At 37.1% G+C, this 22,156-nt stretch overlaps 1 protein-coding gene across 1 annotated transcript; it reads right to left on the bottom strand.

Annotated features, from left to right (window-relative positions):
• Positions 1–10,056: 10,056 nt before the first annotated feature.
• LOC122324399 (zona pellucida sperm-binding protein 3-like) lies at positions 10,057–11,931 on the bottom strand. The gene is made up of 8 exons (XM_043218773.1): positions 11,393–11,931; positions 11,196–11,314; positions 11,031–11,134; positions 10,773–10,950; positions 10,559–10,676; positions 10,401–10,483; positions 10,234–10,325; positions 10,057–10,145 (listed from the first exon to the last, which is right to left on the bottom strand). Exons 1-8 carry the CDS (start codon positions 11,915–11,917, stop codon positions 10,093–10,095), a joined length of 1,272 nt encoding a protein of 423 aa, XP_043074708.1. The 5' UTR covers positions 11,918–11,931; the 3' UTR covers positions 10,057–10,092.
• Positions 11,932–22,156: the final 10,225 nt, after the last annotated feature.

The raw sequence follows: 22,156 nt of genomic DNA, 5'->3' as shown, positions 1-22,156 counted from the left end.
CTGTCTTGTCCTAGCTGTGACCATACATTTATAAAAGGACTACACCGGGAGATATGTAAACATGCTTAGTATTTTTAGGCTCAGTTTTTGTTTTATTTATTATTATTATTATTTTAATAAAAATACATATCACACAACACATATCATTCATGATGAATTCATGAAACCAAATTTGCTAAAGAATAACCACAAATTATTAAATGAGCATTAAAGGTTTAGTTCTCCCCAAAAATGTAATTCTGCCATTAATTACTCACCCTCATAACATTCCGAACACTTTAGACCTTTGTTCATTTTCAGAACACAAATAAATATGTTTTTGATTAAGTCAGAGACCTATCCGACCCTCCATAGACAGCAACACAACAAAAAATTTTATAGCTGCAGAAACTCTGTAAATTCATCGATAAAAGAGTTTTAACAGTGGCTCAGCTTCGGTTTTGCAACGTTACGAGAATACTTTTTTTTGCTGAAAGACACAATTTACTCAACCATTCTTCTCCCCATTTTACCATTTCACCATTTTAGAGATTATCACAACACATACACATGTTTTCCCCATAGGAGTACAACTACAGATTACGTTCATACGTGTGCCTTCCTTCCAGAAATAGTGACAACAGTTTTCTATTCTACTATTCACACTATGCAACTACTTACATACATTTATTGCTCTGTTTATCTCTGCTTTGTGATATAATTCAATTACACTTTATTTTGATAGTCAACTTTTGACATTCTAACTTTGTAACTACGTCAACTAATTCTCATTAATTTGAAACTACATGTCTACTAACTCTCAGAGTAGACTGTTAGGGTATGTTTAGGGTTAGTAGAATAAGTTGACATATACTTGCAAAGTTTCTCAAAGTCATTATGTAGTATGTTGTCACGGTGTGGTTTAGGAAGAAGGAGGACTCGATTAGGAAATAATCTTAAAACCTTTTAATATTAAAAAAAGGAGAAAATAAACATACAGGCAGGTAGGAAGACCAACAGAAACCACATGCATCAAAAGATGAAGGCCGGACAAACTGAACTCAAACAAACAGGGACTAAATACACAAAGTAATTGACTAATTAAGACAGACCTGAAGACAATAAGACGATCAACAGAAAGTAGGTCACAACTAGCACATGGAACATGAAAACACCAACAAAAGAGTGAAACGTTGTGACATATGTTCTGGACAGATTAAAAAAAGTATTACTAAGACACTATGCAGACAGTCTACTAACACTCTAATAACTGGTAGTTATTGTTAATAGAATGTCTAAACTGGACTATTGAAATAAAGTGTTACCCATAATTCTAAACCACTCAAATACAACATGAATCATATACACAGATACCTTTCTGAGATACTCAGAATACCAACCCAACCACCCCAGGTTGCACATTTTACCACAACCTCACTTATCAGCTGAAGAGAGCCTCAATAACACGCCTGGAAAGCAGCTGTTGTTGCAGACAGCGAGGGAGCTGATCAATTAAATGCTGCCCTGCCCTGAAGAGTGAGAGCAAAGCACATGAAGGCACACAGTAAGGTCTAGTGTTTATCGCGTTAGTTCTCAAGCAACTCTCAACGCTGAGCCTAAATTTGTTTGGTCTATTTTGCAAAGTGAATTTGCTTTGCTCTTCATAAGGAGAACATTTGCCCTACATACCAACAGGGAGAGCCAGAAAGAATTTGGCAAAGTCACAACTTTTAAATACAGGGGACAGAGACTTAGCAACGATTTGCCTTGGTGTCCAGGTACGAAAACCTATAAATAGCAACCCCTTATATTAAAAGCATGTGAGAATCAACGTCATTTTATTTAAATAGATTATGACATATTACATTGCTAAGCTAACAATACTAGTAGCCATTAAAAGTACATAACTCACACAAATTAGGTAAAATAGTAGCTTTAAAATAGTACATGTAGTGAACTATGACATAGGTAACACTTTATAATAAGGTTCATTAGTTAGCTTTCCTTAACAACATTAGTTAACATGAACTAAGAATGAACAATACTTCTACAGCATTTATTAAGTTATTAAGTTGTGTTTGTTAGCATTAGTTAATGCACTGTTAAACTAATATAATAACCACTGAACAACTGTATTTTCATTAAGTAATGTTAACCAAAGATTAATAAATAGCGTAGTAAATGCATTGTTTGTTCATATTAGTGAATACATTAATGTTAACAAAGGACACCACATTGTAAAGTGTTACCACGTTATATTATGGTGAATATCAAAGGTTTGTGTCTACTCTTTCTATTTTTAAGTGAAAAGTTAGGATTCCCAGATTTAGAAACAAAGAGGCATTTTGTAACTGGTGTTGTCCTAATTGAATTCAGTATTTACTATAATGCATTGGATTATAATCATTTAGATGTATGGGGTTATATCCATTTAGATGTACATTGCTAAAACGTTTGTCTGATTAGAGTTGAGTTTTGCTGTGACGTTTGGATGGAGTACATATTTGGTGCATTCATCCTGCCATGTATCAGTGGTTCAGTGGTGTGGAAGATATTTTGTTGGCACACTTTGGGCCCCTTAGTACCAGCTTGTTCAAATGCCGCGGCCTACCTGAGTATTATTGCTGACCATGTCCACTTGTTTATATCCACAGCTTCTAGCCATCTTGTGATGGCTACTTCTAAAAGGATATCACAAAGTTTATGTTTTCTGAAAATGACAATGAGTTCACTATGACCAAATAGCCTCCACCATTGGATCTTAATACAAATTTATTATTACAAAATTTATTTTCTATGTGAGGTGAGTGACAGGCTCAGATGAGGATTGTGGGATTGACAGGTTTTATGGAGCAAGGAATGAGAATGTGAAAAAGTTGAAAATTGATCAACTAAATGCAAAGTAAAAGTGAAAAGAAAAAATCTGATAGAAAGGCAGTGATATGCTGTTACATTGTTTCTCCATAATAAAAACATTCTCCATAATAAAGGTCCCAATATACTTCAAACTAAATTTAGTTTTTTGTTTGAGGGCAAAAAGAAGTTTGAGCAACTAAGGCTGAGCAACAGTATAATGTATAACATTCTAACACCCCTGAGCTGCTGGAAGCAGGGTGTAGATTAATGTTAACATGCCTTGCAAGTAGCCTAAGCTTGATAAAGTTTGATAAAACAAAAAAATTATGGAAGATTTCAATATAAGCCGATAGGAGACTAGTTTTTCTTTGCTAAAGTAAGGAAACTTATTTTCCTTTGCTCCTACATTTCCCAGAAGTGCACACACCACATAAGTCCTAGGACATTTGCCTGCACATCTTCCTCTTAAAATTAAGGGATTTTGTAGGATTATAGTCAGTTGTATGATCAACTAATTATACCAAACAAGTGCTAATGATCATCGTTACACGTAGGTTGAAACCATGAACTGAAACAGAAACAGCTGTGTGGGAGGCTTAAAACTGGGCGAGGAAGAGTCAAACTTGTTTCATGTCATGGCAAGACTGAGCACAGCGACAAGACACAAGGTAGTTATACTGCATAAACGTTGTCTCTCCCAGACAAAAATTTCAAAGCAGACTAGGGTTTCAACATGTGCTGTTCAAGATCTTTTGAAGAAGCACAAAGAAACGGGCAACATTGAGGATCGTAGACACAGTGGTCGGCCAGCGAAACTTAGTGCAGTAGATGACACACATCAAGCTTATTGCCCTTTGGAAATCGGAAGATTTTCCAGCAGTGCCATCACATAGCAACTGGAATGGGAGAAAAATGGAAGCAGGTGCTCTAAACTGATGAGTCAAAATTTGGCTGTAGCAGAATGGAGTTTGTTCATCGAAGGGCAGGAGAGCAGTACAATAATGAGTGTCTGCAGGCAAAAGTGAAGGTTCCTTGGTGGAGGTTCCTTGAATGTCTGGGGCTGCATTTCTGCAAATGGAGTTGGAGATTTGGTCAGGATTAATGGTATTCTTAATGCTGATACAGACAGATACTTATCCATCATGCAATACCATCAGGGAGGAGTATGATTGGCCCCAAATGTATTCTGCAGCAGGACAACGACCCCAAACATACAGCCAACGTCATTAAAAACTATCTGGGATTACATGAAGAAACAGAAGGATATGAGAAAGCCTACATCCATAGAAAATCTGTGGTTAGTTCTCCAAGTGAACAACCAACCAGTCGAATTCCTTCAAAAACTGTGCAAATGTACTTAGAAGAATTGCTGCTGTTTTGAAGGCAAAGGGTGGTCACACAAAATATTGATTTTATTTAGATTTCTCTTTGGTTCATTCACTGCATTTTGTTCATTTATGAAAATAAATGTTTAACACTTCCTTTTGTAGAAAGCATTCTTTGGCATTTTTTCACACCTGCCTAAAGATATAAGATATACAGTACTTTTGCACAGAACTGTATATCGTACAAAAATGCATGCATTCACTACAGGCATTTATTTATCGCCTGGAGGCTATGTGTGGGACATTTTATTATGGATGCTTGCAATTTATTTAATGTGTTCTGTACTGTTGAAAGATATGAAAGTAAAGTAATAAAAAGTGAAAGCACTCTACATCAGAACCATAATCTGACATATCACTTCATATCAAATTCTATAAAATCTGAAAAACATATCTGTTAGTATTCCCATTCATCTCAGTGACAATTGCTTGACTGGCACATAACCCATACTGCAGCCTGATTCTTGCCATCTTTGCTCAAAGAACAATAACTTCAAAAAAATTAAACCCAATCCAAAATAACATATTGCATTGTATACAGGTATATACTGATATATATCCATTACAAAAAAATATCTACATTGGCACCTGCATCCACATACTGTAGTTTTCTTCACTTCCTTTTTCCCCCCTTGTAATCTTCCTATTTCTCGACACCCTTGCTGATTTATCTGCCACTCATGTGTTTTATGCCCTGTTTTTGATCATTCCAACTCCAGGTCAAAACTAGAGGGCTGATCTCACAGCCGACTGCCTGGGATAAGGAAACTCGTCATTATGTCTCCTTTTTATCTCTCATAGGGTGAAAGTGAATTTATTGTTTGTTAAAGTCAGTATTGCAAGGAGAAGAAAATGTAGATATTTGATCACAAATTAAGCCTGAATCGACATGAAATGTGAAGACAAAATGCAGAGGCAACCTTGGTGTACTTGGTGACTATACCTTAAGTTTTTAAATGGATCATCTGGATTTTCTGACAGTTTACATTGCAGTAATGGCTGTTTGATGTTCAAAGTCTTGGCTGCCTACTCACAGTCTCGTAATTAGAAGAACATAGGATGCATGGATACTGCTATTGGTATTATGTTTATTGTCTTCTGTTTGTATTTCTATAGCGTTAAGGTCTTACAAATTTACTTGCTTTAAAATCTTCCCAGTCCACTTACATTTGATATAACATCTGTTTTGAACATTAAAATGCATATGATAAGTCCATTTCACCAGCTAATACTCTTTAACAGTGACAATATAGAGTTACAGCAATAATAGAAGTTCAAAGACAAAATTCTAAAGACCTAACAGCCCTACTTTTAAATGAATAATTGTATTAAACAGTATTCAGTCACATATTGTAACTAAAATGATTGTCACTGTGTTTTTTTCTTCCTATAATTTCATTTCCACCATGTTTCTGATCTTATTTGTCAAACTAAACTAACATTTCGTTAGTCAGTTAGAATTTGGATCATTCACATTTTTATTCACATTTATTACCATTTATTTTCTGTCTCGCTCCATTTTTTCACATGTGATAAATGCAGAAATGCAGGCCGACACAGAAAATTTCAGGATTTAAGACACACATCCAGACTTTAATTTGTAATAGTAAGAATGCAAGGGCCTTAGATACAGCTTTGGATGTGACTCGCTTAGTGAGTCCTATACATTGTTTGGTTCTGGTTTTAGAGCCCCTGACTGAGTAACAGTGAGGTGGCATAGTCATGGATTAACCCTCTAGAAAAAAAACAGCATATGCTGGAAATGTAGATTTTAAAGCATGGAGGCTGCTTTGTGCTGGTTTAAGTTGGTCCTTAGCTAGTCATGAGCAGAAGCTAGTTGCTTAGGACCACACATGACCAGCAAAGGAACAAACCCTGAATAGTTTAGTTGATTGCACAGATACTATTTAAACTGAAATGAGCTTGACAACATCACTGAATTCAATACCGCAATGCCTTTTGTGTTTAATCTTGTTTTTTTCCTACTTAAAACTAGTCTGTATTATTCCTACTAGTCTGTATTATTAAAAACATATACCTACAGTACATATAAACAATGAGGCCTGGCAAGAATAACACAAAGGTTTTGCAGTCAAATACTGTGCACAGGAGTGGTACAGATGTCACGGACATTGGTGAAATTATGTGTAATGTGTAATACAAATAGGAATATGATAAAAGGAAAGAGAAATACCTTGACAAAGATGTTTTCCTCCTCCCACCCATAGCACTAAATTATTATACTGGAAAAATAAAGAGAGATAGAGAGATGGATGGATACAGAAATCAAGATGGTGCCAAAAGCTTTCTGGATAAACTGTTAATTCATCCCTTAGAAAGAAGCACTACCATGGCAGAGTACCACATGATGTACAATCATATTTTCGAGCATGTGAAGTTTGCTGTTTTACATGGATATTGGGAAATGAGTGAAATACAATGCCTTGTTAACAAAATAACAATTTAGCAACCAAATGTTCCAACAAGTCATTTGTTGGCAAATCAGATGCTAGGATACAACACACTTTTCATGCCAATTCAATGTATTTTACATTTCTGTGAAATGACATGTGTAAGACAGTGTTACACACCTCAAGTCCTTTTATCTGATCCCATTGTAATTTCCCATGGGCTTACAGGCCACTGTTCACTATTATCTACACACAAAATACAATCTTTTATCAGCACCATGTCTTACTGTCAAATTCCAGTGCCAAGAAAACTAGTCCCATAAACATCCTCTTGTCTTACACATTTGAAAAAACACATTTTGGAATTAATTTCTATTCATTTCATTGTTTGATGGCATTACTAAATCATTTACCATTTGAGCAAATTTCAAATTTGCTGTAGTATTTTTGTTTCCTGGTATAGAACTTAATTTCTGGAAATGGGAAAGGCTAACAACCAAAAGTAGCAGTTTCTCATGAAGCTTATATTGTATAGTTGGCTTGCCACCCATCATCATATAATACAGGATAATCCTGTATTGAAAATGAAAAGCTTTGTCTCTGTGTAAATCCATGAAAGTAGGAGAAAGGAATGAAAAGCAATAACAGCATTAGTAAATGGCCTATGATACCTTATTTAGTTACTATGTGGAAAATTTAGCACTAGGGCTGGAACAAACAGTTTTGATTATCACTGAATCTAATGATTATTTTCAAGATTAATTCTATTAAAAGAGTTAACACAATAATTATTCAGTTTTTGTGAATAAAATATTGGGTTATATATATTCTTAATTAAACAGTAACTACTTCAAACAATTATATAAGCAACAAACACAAATTTAGCTGAAATTCATGGAAGTTTTAACGCTATATTATTGAGCATTTGTGTTGCGCAGTGACACCCACAACCATTGGATGAAATGGTTGTAGCTGTATTGTGAAAACAGCTGCTGACCAATCAAAATGATTAGCTGGAATTGAAACAATTTATAAAGGCAGCGGATAGTTGCACTAAGTATAAATAGCAATACATGCTATTTGCACATAACTACACAGTAGATTCCAATTACACTTAAAATAGCAAGTTGTTCTGCCATCTATACTTACTGCAAATAGTGACAATTATCTGCACCTTAGAAATATATTATATATAGTATATTTTAAACCATATGCAATAATGGAATAATAATATAGAATGGAACAATAATGTAAAAGAGTTGTTCACCACAAATGCAATGTGAGCTAACAAAATAAAATATAAATTTTTATTTCACGAAGTTTAAAAGCAAACCACGCATGTAGCTTTGATTGCAGCATCTGGTACCCAAAAAAAGAGAAAAAAAAACCAAGACAACCTAAATAAATGAATTAATTAATAATAACGCAAAAACTACTAATAAAACTGCCATTTAAACCCTTTATTACAACCCTTATTATATTATTTAAACCCTTTAAAACAATTTACAAGGAGAAAAGTCAAGACCTAAAAAGAAAACAACACCCTCCACTCAAAAAGACGGAAGGCCGGTTACCTGAATCAGACTTAAACTACATGTGGAGTCACAGCACATACACACCTGATCATTGTCATCTGCAGAAATCTACCTATTAAGGGAAAACAAATCTGGTTACCCACTTTGGACACCATGACATTAGAAAGTTTAAAAAAAAAAAAAAGTTAAATAAAACACTCATTAGTGAAGGACCAAGCCTTGTTATCTAGGTGACTGTTTGAAATTTACTGAATTCTGGCCATGCTGAAATCTTGACCATTGTCAAAGACAAAGACAGATCAACTGAAAAAAGCAGCACAAATCCAACACTATTAAATACCATCAGCCCCATTACTAAGAAAAACAAACATTTGGCTGAAAATTAAAAAAAAATTAAACTATTGGCCTTTGGCAGTACCTTTTTGAAGAGCAGGAAGGTAAAAATGGCTCCTCCCCCTTTTTTTAATCATATTCTATTTTATCAAAGTACACATCTAGAACCTTGAATCAAATGGCGATTGAGCAGTAAACCAAGAAATTACCATGTAGATAGATAGTCACACAACAAGGAGAGCTCAAAATGAACACCCCAGATGGTAGTTTTATTTACAATCACGCAGTAGTGATAACCCAATAGTGTGTTCCCGCGCTGTAGTTGTTCTCTTCCCTTTGGTGCAGTAAGTCCGTGCTGTGCTACTTTGGGGCTGATCGGTCTCACACTGCTGTCTGAAGAGAAAGACGAGACCAGCATTAGTGCTCAGTCTCAAGTCACTCATCAGCCTGTGATGGGTGTGGCCAGGTGCTCCACTGAGGGCGATGCTGATTGCGCTTCGGGACACTTGTCACTACGCATTGTTTTTATTTATTTTAAACAAAAATATAACTGACTCATGGGCCAGCAAAATTTGATTTCTAAATATTGAATGCCATTTTCATGATTGTGGCAGCCAGTTATTCATTGCTGTATTGTTGGAATTAATCGCTACATACCAGTTCACATTTAATAAGGTTCACTCTAAAATATTATCTAGGATTTAAATTATGCCCCAAGTAAGGCCGAAATTATACTGAAGAACCCAACACCATGGCTTTCACTTGTTGATATCAGGCAGGCGATACCAGTGCCTTAAAACAAGGATTAGATTTAATAACTTTTCATAATATTTGTGGTTTTATAGGAATTCAATATGCACTAGTATAATACAATAAATAGACAAAAAAAAAAAAAAAAAAAAAAAAAAGTCACCAGGAAGACCTTTTGGCATTTCACTAGACTTCTCAAAGTTGAATCATGTACAATAAAGTTTCACAAGGCAAAAAACATGTAAGTTGTGTGAAGATGTAGTAGGACAGTTTCCAAGTTCCAAAATCGATACAAGTGGTCATATCTAATTGTGACCTTGTAGAACAGCCCTAAACACTTAAAGTTCACACTTTGGTAGCAAATAGGAAAGTGTGTTTATGGATGAATTATGAGTGACATGGTCCTGGTGTTCATTGCTTCCACTCCTGAAACAGACTACAAATTTCCTCTTGGAAGAACACTTGTGGATTTGTACTACATACTTTTAAAATAAGGAACTTGGATTCCTCTCCCACTTGACTGAACATGTACGGTCAAACTGGAAGTCATCTCTGGCCGTTCCACGGGGCATTTACAGTCAAACATGTTCTGAATTAGTGCACACAGGAGCAGGGAGGTGTGAGGACTGGAATTGAAAGGTGCCAGTTCAAGAGGTTTACTACGTGTAAGGTTCACGTAAAACTAAAGTGCATCACAAATACCAGGGTCACTAGTAACTTGCATGCAAGTTGTCAGTGCAGGTACAAAAACAGGCTCTTCTACAACTTGACATGGCTAACTATCCTCAAAAAAAAAAAACCATGTGCCATAGTACCACATTCAGAGCTTTTATTTGCCACACACTAGTTAGACACTACAATGGGGCCAATGGTTGCCTTCCCTTCTGAAATAAGGCCTTGGGAGGGGGAGAGAGAAAAAAAAAAATAAAAATTTTTTATTATGTCATAGGTTTAGCTATGAAAGAGACCTTAGAATATCTCCACCTGAATCAGACAGCGCTCGCCCTTTCCGGCTAGAGCCACATGTGGAGTCACAGCACGTGCACACCTGGTCATTGTCATCAGCAGAAAGCCACCTATGAGGAAAAAAAAAAAAAAATTATCCATTCTGATCACAGGTTGTGTGGTGGAAACTTATTGTCAGGGCATACCCATTGGCAAAGGAGCAAGCCTTGTTCTCTGGACTTATGGGGGTTGACGCCAAAACTGCTTTTAAAGCACACGTGATATATACCTATGGAGCAAAATGTAAAAAAATGTGTGGGGGGGGGGTTTGTGCATGCAGTACTAAACGGAGTCCACTACATACCTGAGCGCCATCTGATTGCTGGAACCTGAAAGTCTCCAACTGGAACTGCAGTTTGTTGTCCTGAACCCGGTGCATAAAACTAGAAGTTGAACCCGTAAGCTTAGCATCAACCAGGCACCTAGCAAATCAGGAGAAGTGGGGTAGGGGATTGGTTGGTTAGATTCTGTCACAGTCAATTTAAAAAAAAAAAAAAAAAAAAAAAACCCTTACAAACCCATGGTCCTCAATGAAGGAATATATTGGACTGGAGTTCACATCAGGGACTGCAGTAGCCACACAACCATCCACAAACAAGCGCAAAGGAACATGGTTGTACTGATTAACAGAAGCTTCAACTCTTAAAAATTGCCCTAGAAAGTACTGATTGGATGGCCTCTCAAACATCCAGTCATCTGCAAGGAAAATGTTTTTAGTGACACTTTAGAGCCCCCACTGTCCCAAAGAGGGAAAAAAAAACAACAAACCTGCATACCAGTCATGAGCTTCAAGGAGAACACCAAAACTTCCTCTTCAACCTTTGTAGCAGCAAAAGGAAACCAAGAGGGCATCAACACATTGCTGCTTACATTTTGCAACCTAAAAAACATGGACAAATCAGTAACCTATAGTAAAACTGCTTGAACCTTTTCATACTCACCTTGAATAATGACACTCAATTCCAACAGCTGCTGCATCGGTTCTGACAACGGGAGTTCCTACTAAAGGCTCAGGAGTGTAGAGTAGTGTAAATGAATAGACCAGCTCTTTGTCTGTCATCTGAAGTCAGATTACAAAAGTCCGCAGTAACTTCTCAGTTAAAAATCACTATAGTAAATCAAAATAGCAATCACTTACCGTCAGAGAACTACCACACATCTGGAGCTCATACTCAAAGATAAGTACTTGAGCTTCTGGATCCTCACCTACTGCTGCACAGCCTCCTAAATTGAGGAATGAAGGATTCACCAGCTCACCAGTACCAAAGAAATCCTTCTTGACCTCTACATGCACAGAGCTCTCCCCACACTGAGCAGCAACACTCTGTGCAGGTGAAGGTACATGCAACTCAAAAGGAACATCTGGCTGCCGGGGTTCTTCTGGCAATACTGGAAAATGCCAGGTCAAAGGTGCCACAGGAGCCTGCATTAGCTGTTTGGATTGAGTGCTTCCAGGATCTTGAAGGAACTTCCATGGTGTAGGAGGTCTAAAAGCATCTGAAGCCTGTAGATTTTGGACAGCTTGCAGAGAAGCTGAAACTTGTGACTGTTGTTGGAATCTTATTGGATCCTGGCTTTGTTGAAATCCTGACCACTGTGACAACGACAAGTCAATTACAATAAGCAGAAAGAACCCAACACTAACACAATCCATCAGTACCATTATCCCAAAACCCCAAGAACTTCAGAATGTTGGTTTGCATGGCTACTGTGCCTTTTTATAGAGCAGGAAATTGCAGTGACTCCACCTTCTTTTGACAAGCTTAATGGTTCTCCAGACTTGCTTCTTAATTACTATTCCAGTCAGTAATGGCAATTTAGTAATTTTGTAGCTAGATTTAGTGACTTCCCCAACACTTTTGAGACTTTGTTTTAAAAAGGTTAGGGTTTATAGCAACTTCTTGGAGAAACCTTATTTAAATTCTCATCTTTCATTTATCTTTATAAAGATCAGTGAATTTCTTATTATTCTGTCATTTAATTACATGTAGATTACGGTTTTACATTCAGTTGAAAGTCTTTGGCAACCCTGATTCCTGCCACAAAGGAGATCACTAACAAGATTTGTTGTAGCCTATTTTAGTTTCATTAGCAAACCTTTTTTTCCATGAAGTGATTTCTTTGTATTTTCATAATATTTTTAACCTTTATTTTGAGATAATATGACAAAAAAATATTTTTGATTGTATACATATTGCTTTTGTGAGATATAGCATGTCATAAGCAGTGAAAGGTACCCAACTGGAAATAAGTGTACATACATCCCAACCAAGCTTATGTCTCATCACCCAGTAAAGTCTCCCAACGATAATCCACTGCCATATAAGCTCATGCGCAGTTGTGTTCCTACAGACTCTGTCAACTGCCAAACAAACAAGCAAACAACAAAACACTTTTGAAACCTCTACACTTCAAAACAGCTTGAAAAAATGTCCACAGCTTGCTATTAAAGGTTCCTGAGTTGCAGCCTTTAATATCCCATCGCTGTGGCAAAAATGAATTAGGGAAGTTAATGTGATTTTTGCATTAGCAGATTAGAAATGTCTTTCATGCTCTCATTCCCATATTAGACCACAGCTAAGCCCGAATAGCTTTCTCTTTGTGCTTAACCTCATAATGTCAAGAGGACCAAGCTCACTTTGAATGTGGTAGGACACGTCTCTTTTTTTTTCTGAATGAAAAAGTTCGAAAAGGCGATGAGGATTGGGACACTGTATAATTTTCATGCTGGTTTGATGTCACATTACTCTGTGCATTTGGGTGCTCAAGTTTAGCAGTGTCCACATAAACTCTCTGATCGTCTTTTGTATGGTCAGTTTCGCATGAACTTTTCAATTAAACTCTGTATTTCGCATGGATTCTAGAAAATTCCACATAAATAGAAGGCAAGCATACAGTCATTGTGCAAAACTGAATTTTACTTGGTCAATTGAAATGAAAGTAGGCTACTTTGGAAACAACAACTTTAACCACATTAAAAAGTTATTCTATGCATTAAGGGAACATAGTGTCCTAATGGTTAAGGAGTTTTATGACCAGAATATGGGTTTGAGTCTCAAATCCAGCAGGGATGCCTACAAATATGTTCTTGTGGGGCCTATGCTGGCTTTGTGAGGGCACAGTGAACTATGGCCAGCCCACAACACAATTGATTGCAACCTTCAGTCACTAACAAACCTATTACTCAATAAACACGATATTACAAATAACTTAGACAGACTGTAGACAACTGTGATTGATTGTATTGCATTAAATGAAAGCCCAATAATTTAAAGATTTGTAATATTTATATGTAATATTTGTAAGTATTTTTCCAAAAATAACCTTTATTAGTATTTTCGTGCTGTGACCGTTTTGGCCGAAACATGTGAAGTAGCTTTACTCACTATACTTACTAGACCATTGTGCTGTGTCCTGGTTGGGAAGTGTGTAATTTCAAGTCTAGAGTTTTTTTTTATGTTTCGTTTTTTTTTTTTTCTATTTAAAAGTTTATATTGCTGTTGTTTGGACACTGATGCACTACAGATAAGTATTTTGCACACATCAACTTTAACATAACAAAATCATACAATCTTATATTGCTCTTTTTTGTTGTTGTTGTATTTACATTTTTTGGATGTGTTAACCTGAATTAAATGTTTTGTATGTTGTATTTCATAAATTCATTGATTAGGAATCCCTTTGACCTGTATACATTTTTGACAATACATTTTGGAAATTAGTTATGTGGTGCCTGCATCCATTTTTAGATGTATGAAAACTGTTTCTTCTAAAGATTTAAGTAAATACATCTTTCTAAAACCTGCAAAGTAACCTATGCTGGCTGTGCAAAGACTATAAAGTAGAGCAATTCTGACTCACAACCAAGTTACATTTTCTTATTAAAAGAACCTGCTGCTTACTATTCAAATGCAATATTTGAGAAGTGAAGGGAAACATTACTGCTTGCTGTTTGTTGTTTCTCCATTTAGTGTTGTTTACGAGGCGTGATGCAACACAATGAATAAAATAATGTTTTTTTACACCATAAAACACATAAACATACAAAATAGTGTCATTCATGACCCCTTTAATAATAATATTGCAACAATATAATATATACATAGAATTTATAAAATATATTTTTTAAAAATGCATTAAAAAATAATATTTCAATTATGCAAACATAATTCAACTCCCCTATCAAGCATGTAGTTTAGGTCTCACAGCTAGACACACTAACCTCAAGAACAGTGACAACCAACAATTTTAAAAAGATGAGCTTTTTTACATAACATTTCAACAAACAACAAACAATAATGATAAAACAACAATAAAAAAGTTTAAATAAAATCAGCAAACAGTAAAACAATAATCATATAACAGTAACAGTGATTTGTTCATCCTTAACATAAAATTCTTCACTTCGGACAACTATGTTTGACTAGTTGGGACAATTTTGTTAATCTGACAAGGGTTTTTTATGTAGTTTATGTAGTACTTTTTTTTTTCCCTTGCTTATTGTTTCACACACTATTTAAAAGGAAAATAGACAGTATGTACTGGGCAGTAAGCAGTACCCAAGTCATTTCGAACACAGCCACAGAGTAAACAAACCTGTCTGTAATTATCAAATGCTCCAGGTGCTCCAGGTGAGTTTGATCAGAACCGGGGGTTCTTCTTCTTCTCGCTTTACAGCAGATCACAGACCTATAAGGGCATTGCTGTCTCTTATCTTTCAAGTGGGCCACTGGCCAAGACCAAGGTTGGGTGTCCCTGTTGTAGCATTCTTTTTGCCTGTTATTCATTTCATATGGACGAAAGCTTAGATAAATAACCCTTTTTACATAAGGATTTTAAAATACTGTTTGATACTCGGGGTCAAGTAAGGGTAAAAAAAATCATGTAAAAAAATTTTTTTTTTTTGTATTCCACTTGGTGAAGTTGGGCAAATATTGTCACAGTTGTAGCTGGATTATAGCTTTTCCATTTTCACATAATTTCTAAAAGGACTCTTCTTCTTTCCAGGCACTCACGCTGTCCCAGAGGAGGCTGCTGGGTAACTGGGCTGGTTATTGGTCTGTCCAAACTCAGGCCAAGTGAGATGAAGCTGAATGCAGCAAGTCAACAACTGATTTTGCTCCTGCAAACCAGCACCTGACCTCTGAGCCGATGCAACTCTCACAGGGGAACTCTTTAATCATGGCTTTCTTTCTATACTCAGTTCGACAGAGATTAGATGACCAAATCAATTAGGTGCTGAACAAGAATGTGAGGAGCAGGGATAGAGAAAGTCAAAAAGGATCCTGCTGAATCACACAGCAGATCAAATGCTGCTGCCCTCTTACAGAGATCTGATGATTGTGTGACAGAGGGAAGTCTAGCTAATACAAAAGATTTTGACCCTGTAGTGAACCCGACAGAGGATAAGAGACCATGGCAAAAAAGAAGAGAAACCGAGGTATGTGTTGAAGTAAAGATTTTTACACTTCTTTCAACAAACACCTTCATTTCTGAATGCCATATACTGAAAACCCCACGTCCTACAAGAGCGGCTTGCTTGCTTGTTTTTTTTTAACATTGCCCTCTCTGAGACTGCAATTACAGACCTGTGACAAAAAGCTATCCCTCCATGCTTTTCATTAGCTTCACTCTTGCCCCCAGTCCCTGCAACTGTAATGCACTTGCTTGTGGAGACAAGCTTAAGGAAAGCTCCATCTTAGCCTTTGACTGCCATCCCCTACAAAGCATTGATTGATCTGTCTTTGGGCAAGCCACGCTAGCTGTACATCCAAATCTAAAAGCAAACATTAACAGCTGTCCTCACCGCCTGGCCCCTTTTCAATGTTGTGCGGTGAGATCATTTGTCACCGGAACAGAGTAATAATGTGTTTGCCGGCACAGGGCGAGGTTGCTTCTGCATACCGCATTATAACACAGAGAGATTGCTCCCCAGAGACAAGCATGGGAATATAAATGATCAGAGCTTGATGATGGTGATGGCTCGATTCACTATTTTCCCTCCTGGGTTTCTCAGGATGCAATTGTGCTGGACATTGGCTCAATTCTATCAAGACATTTCTTTGAAATAGGATGCTTTGTTTTTGCTGCATTACAAAGATCTATCTAAAGTTAATGCATTTATTCAGCAAGGACAAATGAAATTGATCAAAAGTGACAGTAACAAAATAAATAAAAAATATAAATTTATAATAATTACTATATATAAAACCAGTAGGCCTAAAATAACTATATATTTATATCATTTTATCCTATGGTATCATATAAAAATACATTATTCACCGAATAAGCTATTCTGTTTTATTTGATCTCCATTAGATGAGAGGCATGATTAGAACATTCTTTTGCCATTTACTGTTAATGTCAGGGACAATTTTTTTGTTAGTGGAAGCTTCAATACATTTTTTTTTTTTTATTGTGTGGTAACCATGTTTTAAAAGCAAAAACAACTTTCAGTCGTGATTGATTAATGATACAACATGGCCTTTGTACCTTATTGCGCGCAATATATAACGACAGGCCTCGGAGAGGCTTTTTATTAACAGAAAAATACAAAATAAAGTGTCCAGGGGAAAAGTGTCCAAAATAAAAGGATTAACTGGTGTCCTCGTCGTGCTGCAGGGGGAGTGCAGGTCGGGTAGTGTTCCAGGGAGAAGGGTCCAGGTAAGGGGCGGAGTCCGGCGGTCGCACGCGCTCTCCTCTCTGGTCCGGGGTGCAAGGGGCGGCTTCTCCTCCGCTTTTTTCCGGTCGGCAGTTTTGAAGGGATAAACAGCCCGACATCCTGGCCCGTCAGTGGTACACGTGTGCAGTCATCGCCTGGACTACGGTGTCCGACAGCGTGCTTCTCTGGCGGCGTGGCGAGACCCTTCACACACCCTTCCTGGACCCACGAGGACACCAGCATGCATGCATGCATGGGGGAAGAGACCGGACTTGCGAGGAGAGGCGCGCTCGGTATTTAATGGCGGCGGTGACGAGGTTCGATACACTTCAGGTGTCCCTCTTCACACGCCGCCATGTATATACATGCATATGTATATACATGCATATGTATATATGTATATATATGTATATTTATATATATATATATATATATATTCAGATCAGGTGATGCACAGGCCTACAGCACTTCCAGGGCAAATCTGAAGAGGGGCATCAAAAAGGCCAAGTACTGCTACAAGCTGAAGTTAGAGGACCACTTTTCCAACACTGATTTTCGACGCATGTGGCAGGGCTTCAACAACAACGATGAGACTGCCTACAGGGAGGAGGTCCAGCATCTGGCCACATGGTGCAAAGACAATAATCTGCTCCTTAACACTACCAAAACCAAGGAGCTCATTGTGGACTTCAGGAAGGTGAGAAGAGGCACACATGATCCCATCCACATTAATGGGATTGCTGTGGAGCCAGTCTCATGCATCAAGTTCCTGGGAACCCACATCTGAAGATCTGTCCTGGACCACCAACAACTCCAGCCTGGTCAAGAAGGCTCATCAGCGTCTTTTCTTCCTGAGGAAACTTAAGAAGAATCAGCTGTCCTCAGCCATCCTGGTGAACTTCTATTGCTGTACAATAGAGAGCATCCTAACAAACTGTGTCACAGTCTGGTATGGGAGCTGCTCTGTTGCTGAGCGTAAGGCACTGCAGCGGGTGATGAAAACTGCCCAGCGCATCACAGGAACTCCACTCCCATCCATTGAGGACATCCAGAAGAGACACTGGTTTCGTCAAACACGCAGTCTTAAGGACTCCTCTCACCCTGCCCACAAACTGTTTTCCCTCCTGCCATCTGGCAGGCGATACACATTCCCCCGGACTAGAACAAATAGACTGAGGAACAGCTTTTTTACCAGAGCTGTGTCACTATCCCCACCCCATTAAAAAAAAAGCACTGTTTAACATTCATTGCACTCCACTGTACATATCTATTGTAAATGTATGTACATATCCATTGTACATACTCTTGTAAATTTGTCTACACATATCCTGTATATCCTGTTTGTACATAATCATCTGTAAATTGTTTATACATGCTAACTGTAAATTTCCCCTTCTCTATCTGTAAATTTCCCCTTCATTAACACATTCATCTGAAATTTAATTTATACATATTTATCTCCTGCACATATTACCTGTACATGCACTTGTAATTTATATTTGTACCTATATCCTGCACTTGCTGCTTATTGCACTCCGGTTAGACCTAAATTGCATTTTCTTACCTTGTACTTGTACATGTGTAATGACAATAAAGTTTAAGTAACAGCATTTTTGTCAGGATGAGAACTTTGATTAGACTTTTGCAACCACTTGATTATTTTCTTTTCAGTCATTCTGGTATTTGGTATTTGATTTTCCCTCTTAATTCTTATGTTAACAGTAAAGGTGTCCTAACTTTTCCATTTTGGCTTTATTTTTCTTAAACAAATAATCACATTGTCTAATATCTTATGTTGTAGTTCAATCATGGTTTTTTAATGTTTCATCTGCCTGGCAGGCCTTCGTCAGATATCCCAAAATCATTCCCAGACATGAAAAATGTGCCCCACATCACTAGGGCTGAGGTGCCAGCAGCAGCTTGCCAAAGTGCCAAGGGTGCTAAACTGTTGGTTAATAGCACTGCGACTGAACCAGCAGGGAGGTGTGTGAGAGCCCCCATGAATTATTGCTAAGTCACACCTGTAAACCAGCATGAGTGTTTGCATACACATGGATACACAAACACACTGGCCATCTGGTGAAAGTCTGTAGCACTTACAATAGATATCATACCGTAATGGCAGCAGGACCTGTAGCAGAGAGATGGCAGGCACCAAGAATCTGCATTACTAAATGGCACAACATACCATTATACACCTCTGACAATAAATTGTTAATTATATAATTTTCATGCATATGCTTGCCTGTAACTTGGGGGCATGGTAGGTTATTTGTTGTTATAGTTTCAATTCAAATGTTAATATGAATTGAAAATGTTCCCAATTCACTTCTTCTTAATTTATCAGTTATGAGTTTATGAGTTATTTTTAGATTATAAGAGTTATTTTTAATGTGTACAAAAACATATATGTAAACAATAGATCCATTTCATTAAAATATAAGTATACATAGTGTTATTCAACATTAGTGACAATTTTTTACCCTTGAACACACATTTCTGTATGTGTGCATATCTTAAAGGGTGTATTTTAATATTTTTTTTTACATTAATCCATCAAGGCATATGAGTAAATACCTCATGCTGTGAATACTACCCTTATGACAATGTTCATTTTAAATGCTTATTTATCTGTAAGTAAAATTAAATTTTAGGTTTTATTACTTAGTAAAAAAAACTGGTGTAGTATTGTAGCAGAAAATGTCTGTCCTGCCTTGAAGACATTCCCTTCATGTGTCAGGAATGTGATTGTCTTACAAGTTTTCTCAGGGGGCTCCTCCACCTGCCTTGGCTGAAGGATGTTCCTCCTAATTATGACAGAGGTGTCGGAGGCCGCGGGGCAGAGAGCATTAGCTTCACACACTGTGAGGGAAAAAAAGAGTCAGGAAAGAGTTCTGGAAGAATGTTCTACTTTAAATTTGTGTGGTTGGATTGAGGCAGGAGAACAGTCAGGAAAGAAGAGGATTGTCTATTTGAGTAAGAGGTTGGCGTGACACTTCTTGTGGGACCTGCTTTGATTTGTAGAGAGCTACATTTGGACAGTACTATGCAGTATAAGTATATATTAGTTCTAGCAGTGACAGGAAGCTTGTTAGACTGTTTACTTTCTGTTTACAAGACTAGCATGACCCAGTGCTGGAGTTATCTTTGATGAGGCAGTCGCTGTTGAGCTTGGACACAGTATAGAACTAGTTGGGCAAAATAGATTTGACTTGGAGCATGTTTTTATGTTTTGCTGTGATGTTTGGGGGTGCTTTAAAAGCACTGTACTTAGATGAGGTCTGTGGTATAGTGAATTGTAGCAACTGTCTCCTGGAAAGTGTACAGGTGTCTTAGGAAAGATGTTGTTGAAGACGAACAGTAAAAGAATGAATTATCTATGAAAAAAATATCTATGGTAAAAGCAGATCCCAATCTTCACAAACCTTACAAAATGACAAAAAATATATTTCCTGCACTGACACTCACTCATTAGCAGTTGTAAATTGCCTGTGTGTGTGTGTGTGTGTGTGTGCTGGTGAGGATAGATGCACTTATGGCAGTGTGTTAACAAAGCATCAGCAAAGTACTTGTAAATGTTAAATGATAAGGTCTGGGGATGGTATCCTCTTGATTTAATTTTGACCTCACACTGTACAATACAGTACATACAGCTGAGGATTTCAAAAAGACACTTCATCTTCATTTGCTTTATATCTAAAAGCTTTCCAAAAGAGGATACAATATATCTATCTATCTATCTATCTATCTATCTATCTATCTATCTATCTATCTATATCTATATCTATCTATCTATATATATATATATATATATATATATATATATATATATATATATATATATACAGTATACCTAAGCAATCAAAAGAAAAAAAACAGTTCCATGCTAATTACTATGATTTAGGAATATTTTAATGTGTTTCCAGGTAAAACAATGGACACAGACATGTGATTTTACACACACACACACACACACACACAAAGCCTTGGAGGACTGCTGTCCTATAGATTTTAGCTCCAGCGCCTTCAACATTCTAGTAAGTCGGAAGGCTTTGATTACCTGGTTAATTAGGGTTAAAGCTAAATTAAAGCTGCTGGATAGTAGTCCTTTAGGAATAGGTTTCAACACCCCAGCAAAACATATCAAAAAAATTTCAGTGCCCTTTCTGCTCCTAAAACAGTGAAAGAAATTCATAGTTGAACTTCAAAGTGATGAACTACGCACATAGTGTGTGTAGGTTTCTAATATTTTTGGGCCCTCTATTAATGCTAAAGTTGTGTGGATATCCTGCCAGGTCTGTAGAGGGCTGTAGTCCACAAAACTAAGTACTGTATTTACTGCAGCAAGATATTTAAATCTCCCCAGCAGTGCAAATACTTTTGGTCAGACACCCTGATAAATTCAATATTTCAAATGCAACGCAATATTTACAGCATTTAGTCAATCAATCAATCAATCATTTTTATTTATATAGCGCTTTTAACAACACAGGTTGCATCAAAGCACTGTACAGTATAATGACAGGGATGTATAGTGACGAGAGTGACCAATTACCAAGTTAGTGATCATTTGATTTATTATATTTATTTTAAACATTAACACCATGTAGTTTTTTTTATTGATATACAAATGTGCGACAAGCGTGCGCGTTTCCTGTGTGCGTGCACATTTGCATTCTCTTGCGTTCCCACAGGACTCTCACACTGCCTCATTAAGCCGCGTCAGTGATCTTTTCATTAACTTTTCCGTTTAATTAGGCCGCAAGAACTACCTCATATACGGCAATATACTAGATTAGCTTTGATCCGAGCATCGACAGGCTGAAGTGAGTAGATTTCTGAATGATGAAAACAACAGTGCGCATGCTCATGACAGTAACGTGATGTTTCAATTACAATTATTAGAAACCAATTTTAATGTGTTTTAGAATGGCGTTTACTTTTTTGAGTTTATTTGAGTATCTTGGCAGGAAAAGAGCAACATCTTTTCAGGACCATGGAGACTTCCCCAAATACTCCCTGTGTTCCAGAAAACCACGAAGGCTTTTGATATGCAAAGATCTCCTACGCAGCCGCTAACATGCAAGACTCGACAGTTCAGAAGAGATGTGATGTTAAAATCTAGGTTTAAAATGGATAGTGCCTCACGTGAAGATACCTGAAGGGATTCCTGACAGAAAAACGCTGTTTGTCTTGGTACGTCTTTAAATGGCGTGTTTAATGTAAGTAGTGGGCGGAGCC

The sequence above is a fragment of the Puntigrus tetrazona genome, chromosome 20, assembly GCF_018831695.1.
Source record: "Puntigrus tetrazona isolate hp1 chromosome 20, ASM1883169v1, whole genome shotgun sequence".
In the NCBI taxonomy this organism is placed as follows: Eukaryota; Metazoa; Chordata; class Actinopteri; order Cypriniformes; family Cyprinidae; genus Puntigrus; species Puntigrus tetrazona.
The sequence above is the reverse complement of the archived record's forward strand: the minus strand, read 5'-3'. Positions and strand labels throughout refer to the sequence as shown.

Coding starts and splice junctions, on each gene's coding strand:
- LOC122324399 (XM_043218773.1), bottom strand. CDS start 11,917: ATGGTACTGATGGATTGTGTTAGTGTTGGGTTCTTTCTGCTTATTGTA. Junction 11,315..11,392: donor TGTGTGGTAGTTCTCTGACG/GTAAGTGATTGC, acceptor ATCTGACTTCAG/ATGACAGACAAAGAGCTGGT. Junction 10,677..10,772: donor TCCTTCATTGAGGACCATGG/GTTTGTAAGGGT, acceptor CTGATTTGCTAG/GTGCCTGGTTGATGCTAAGC.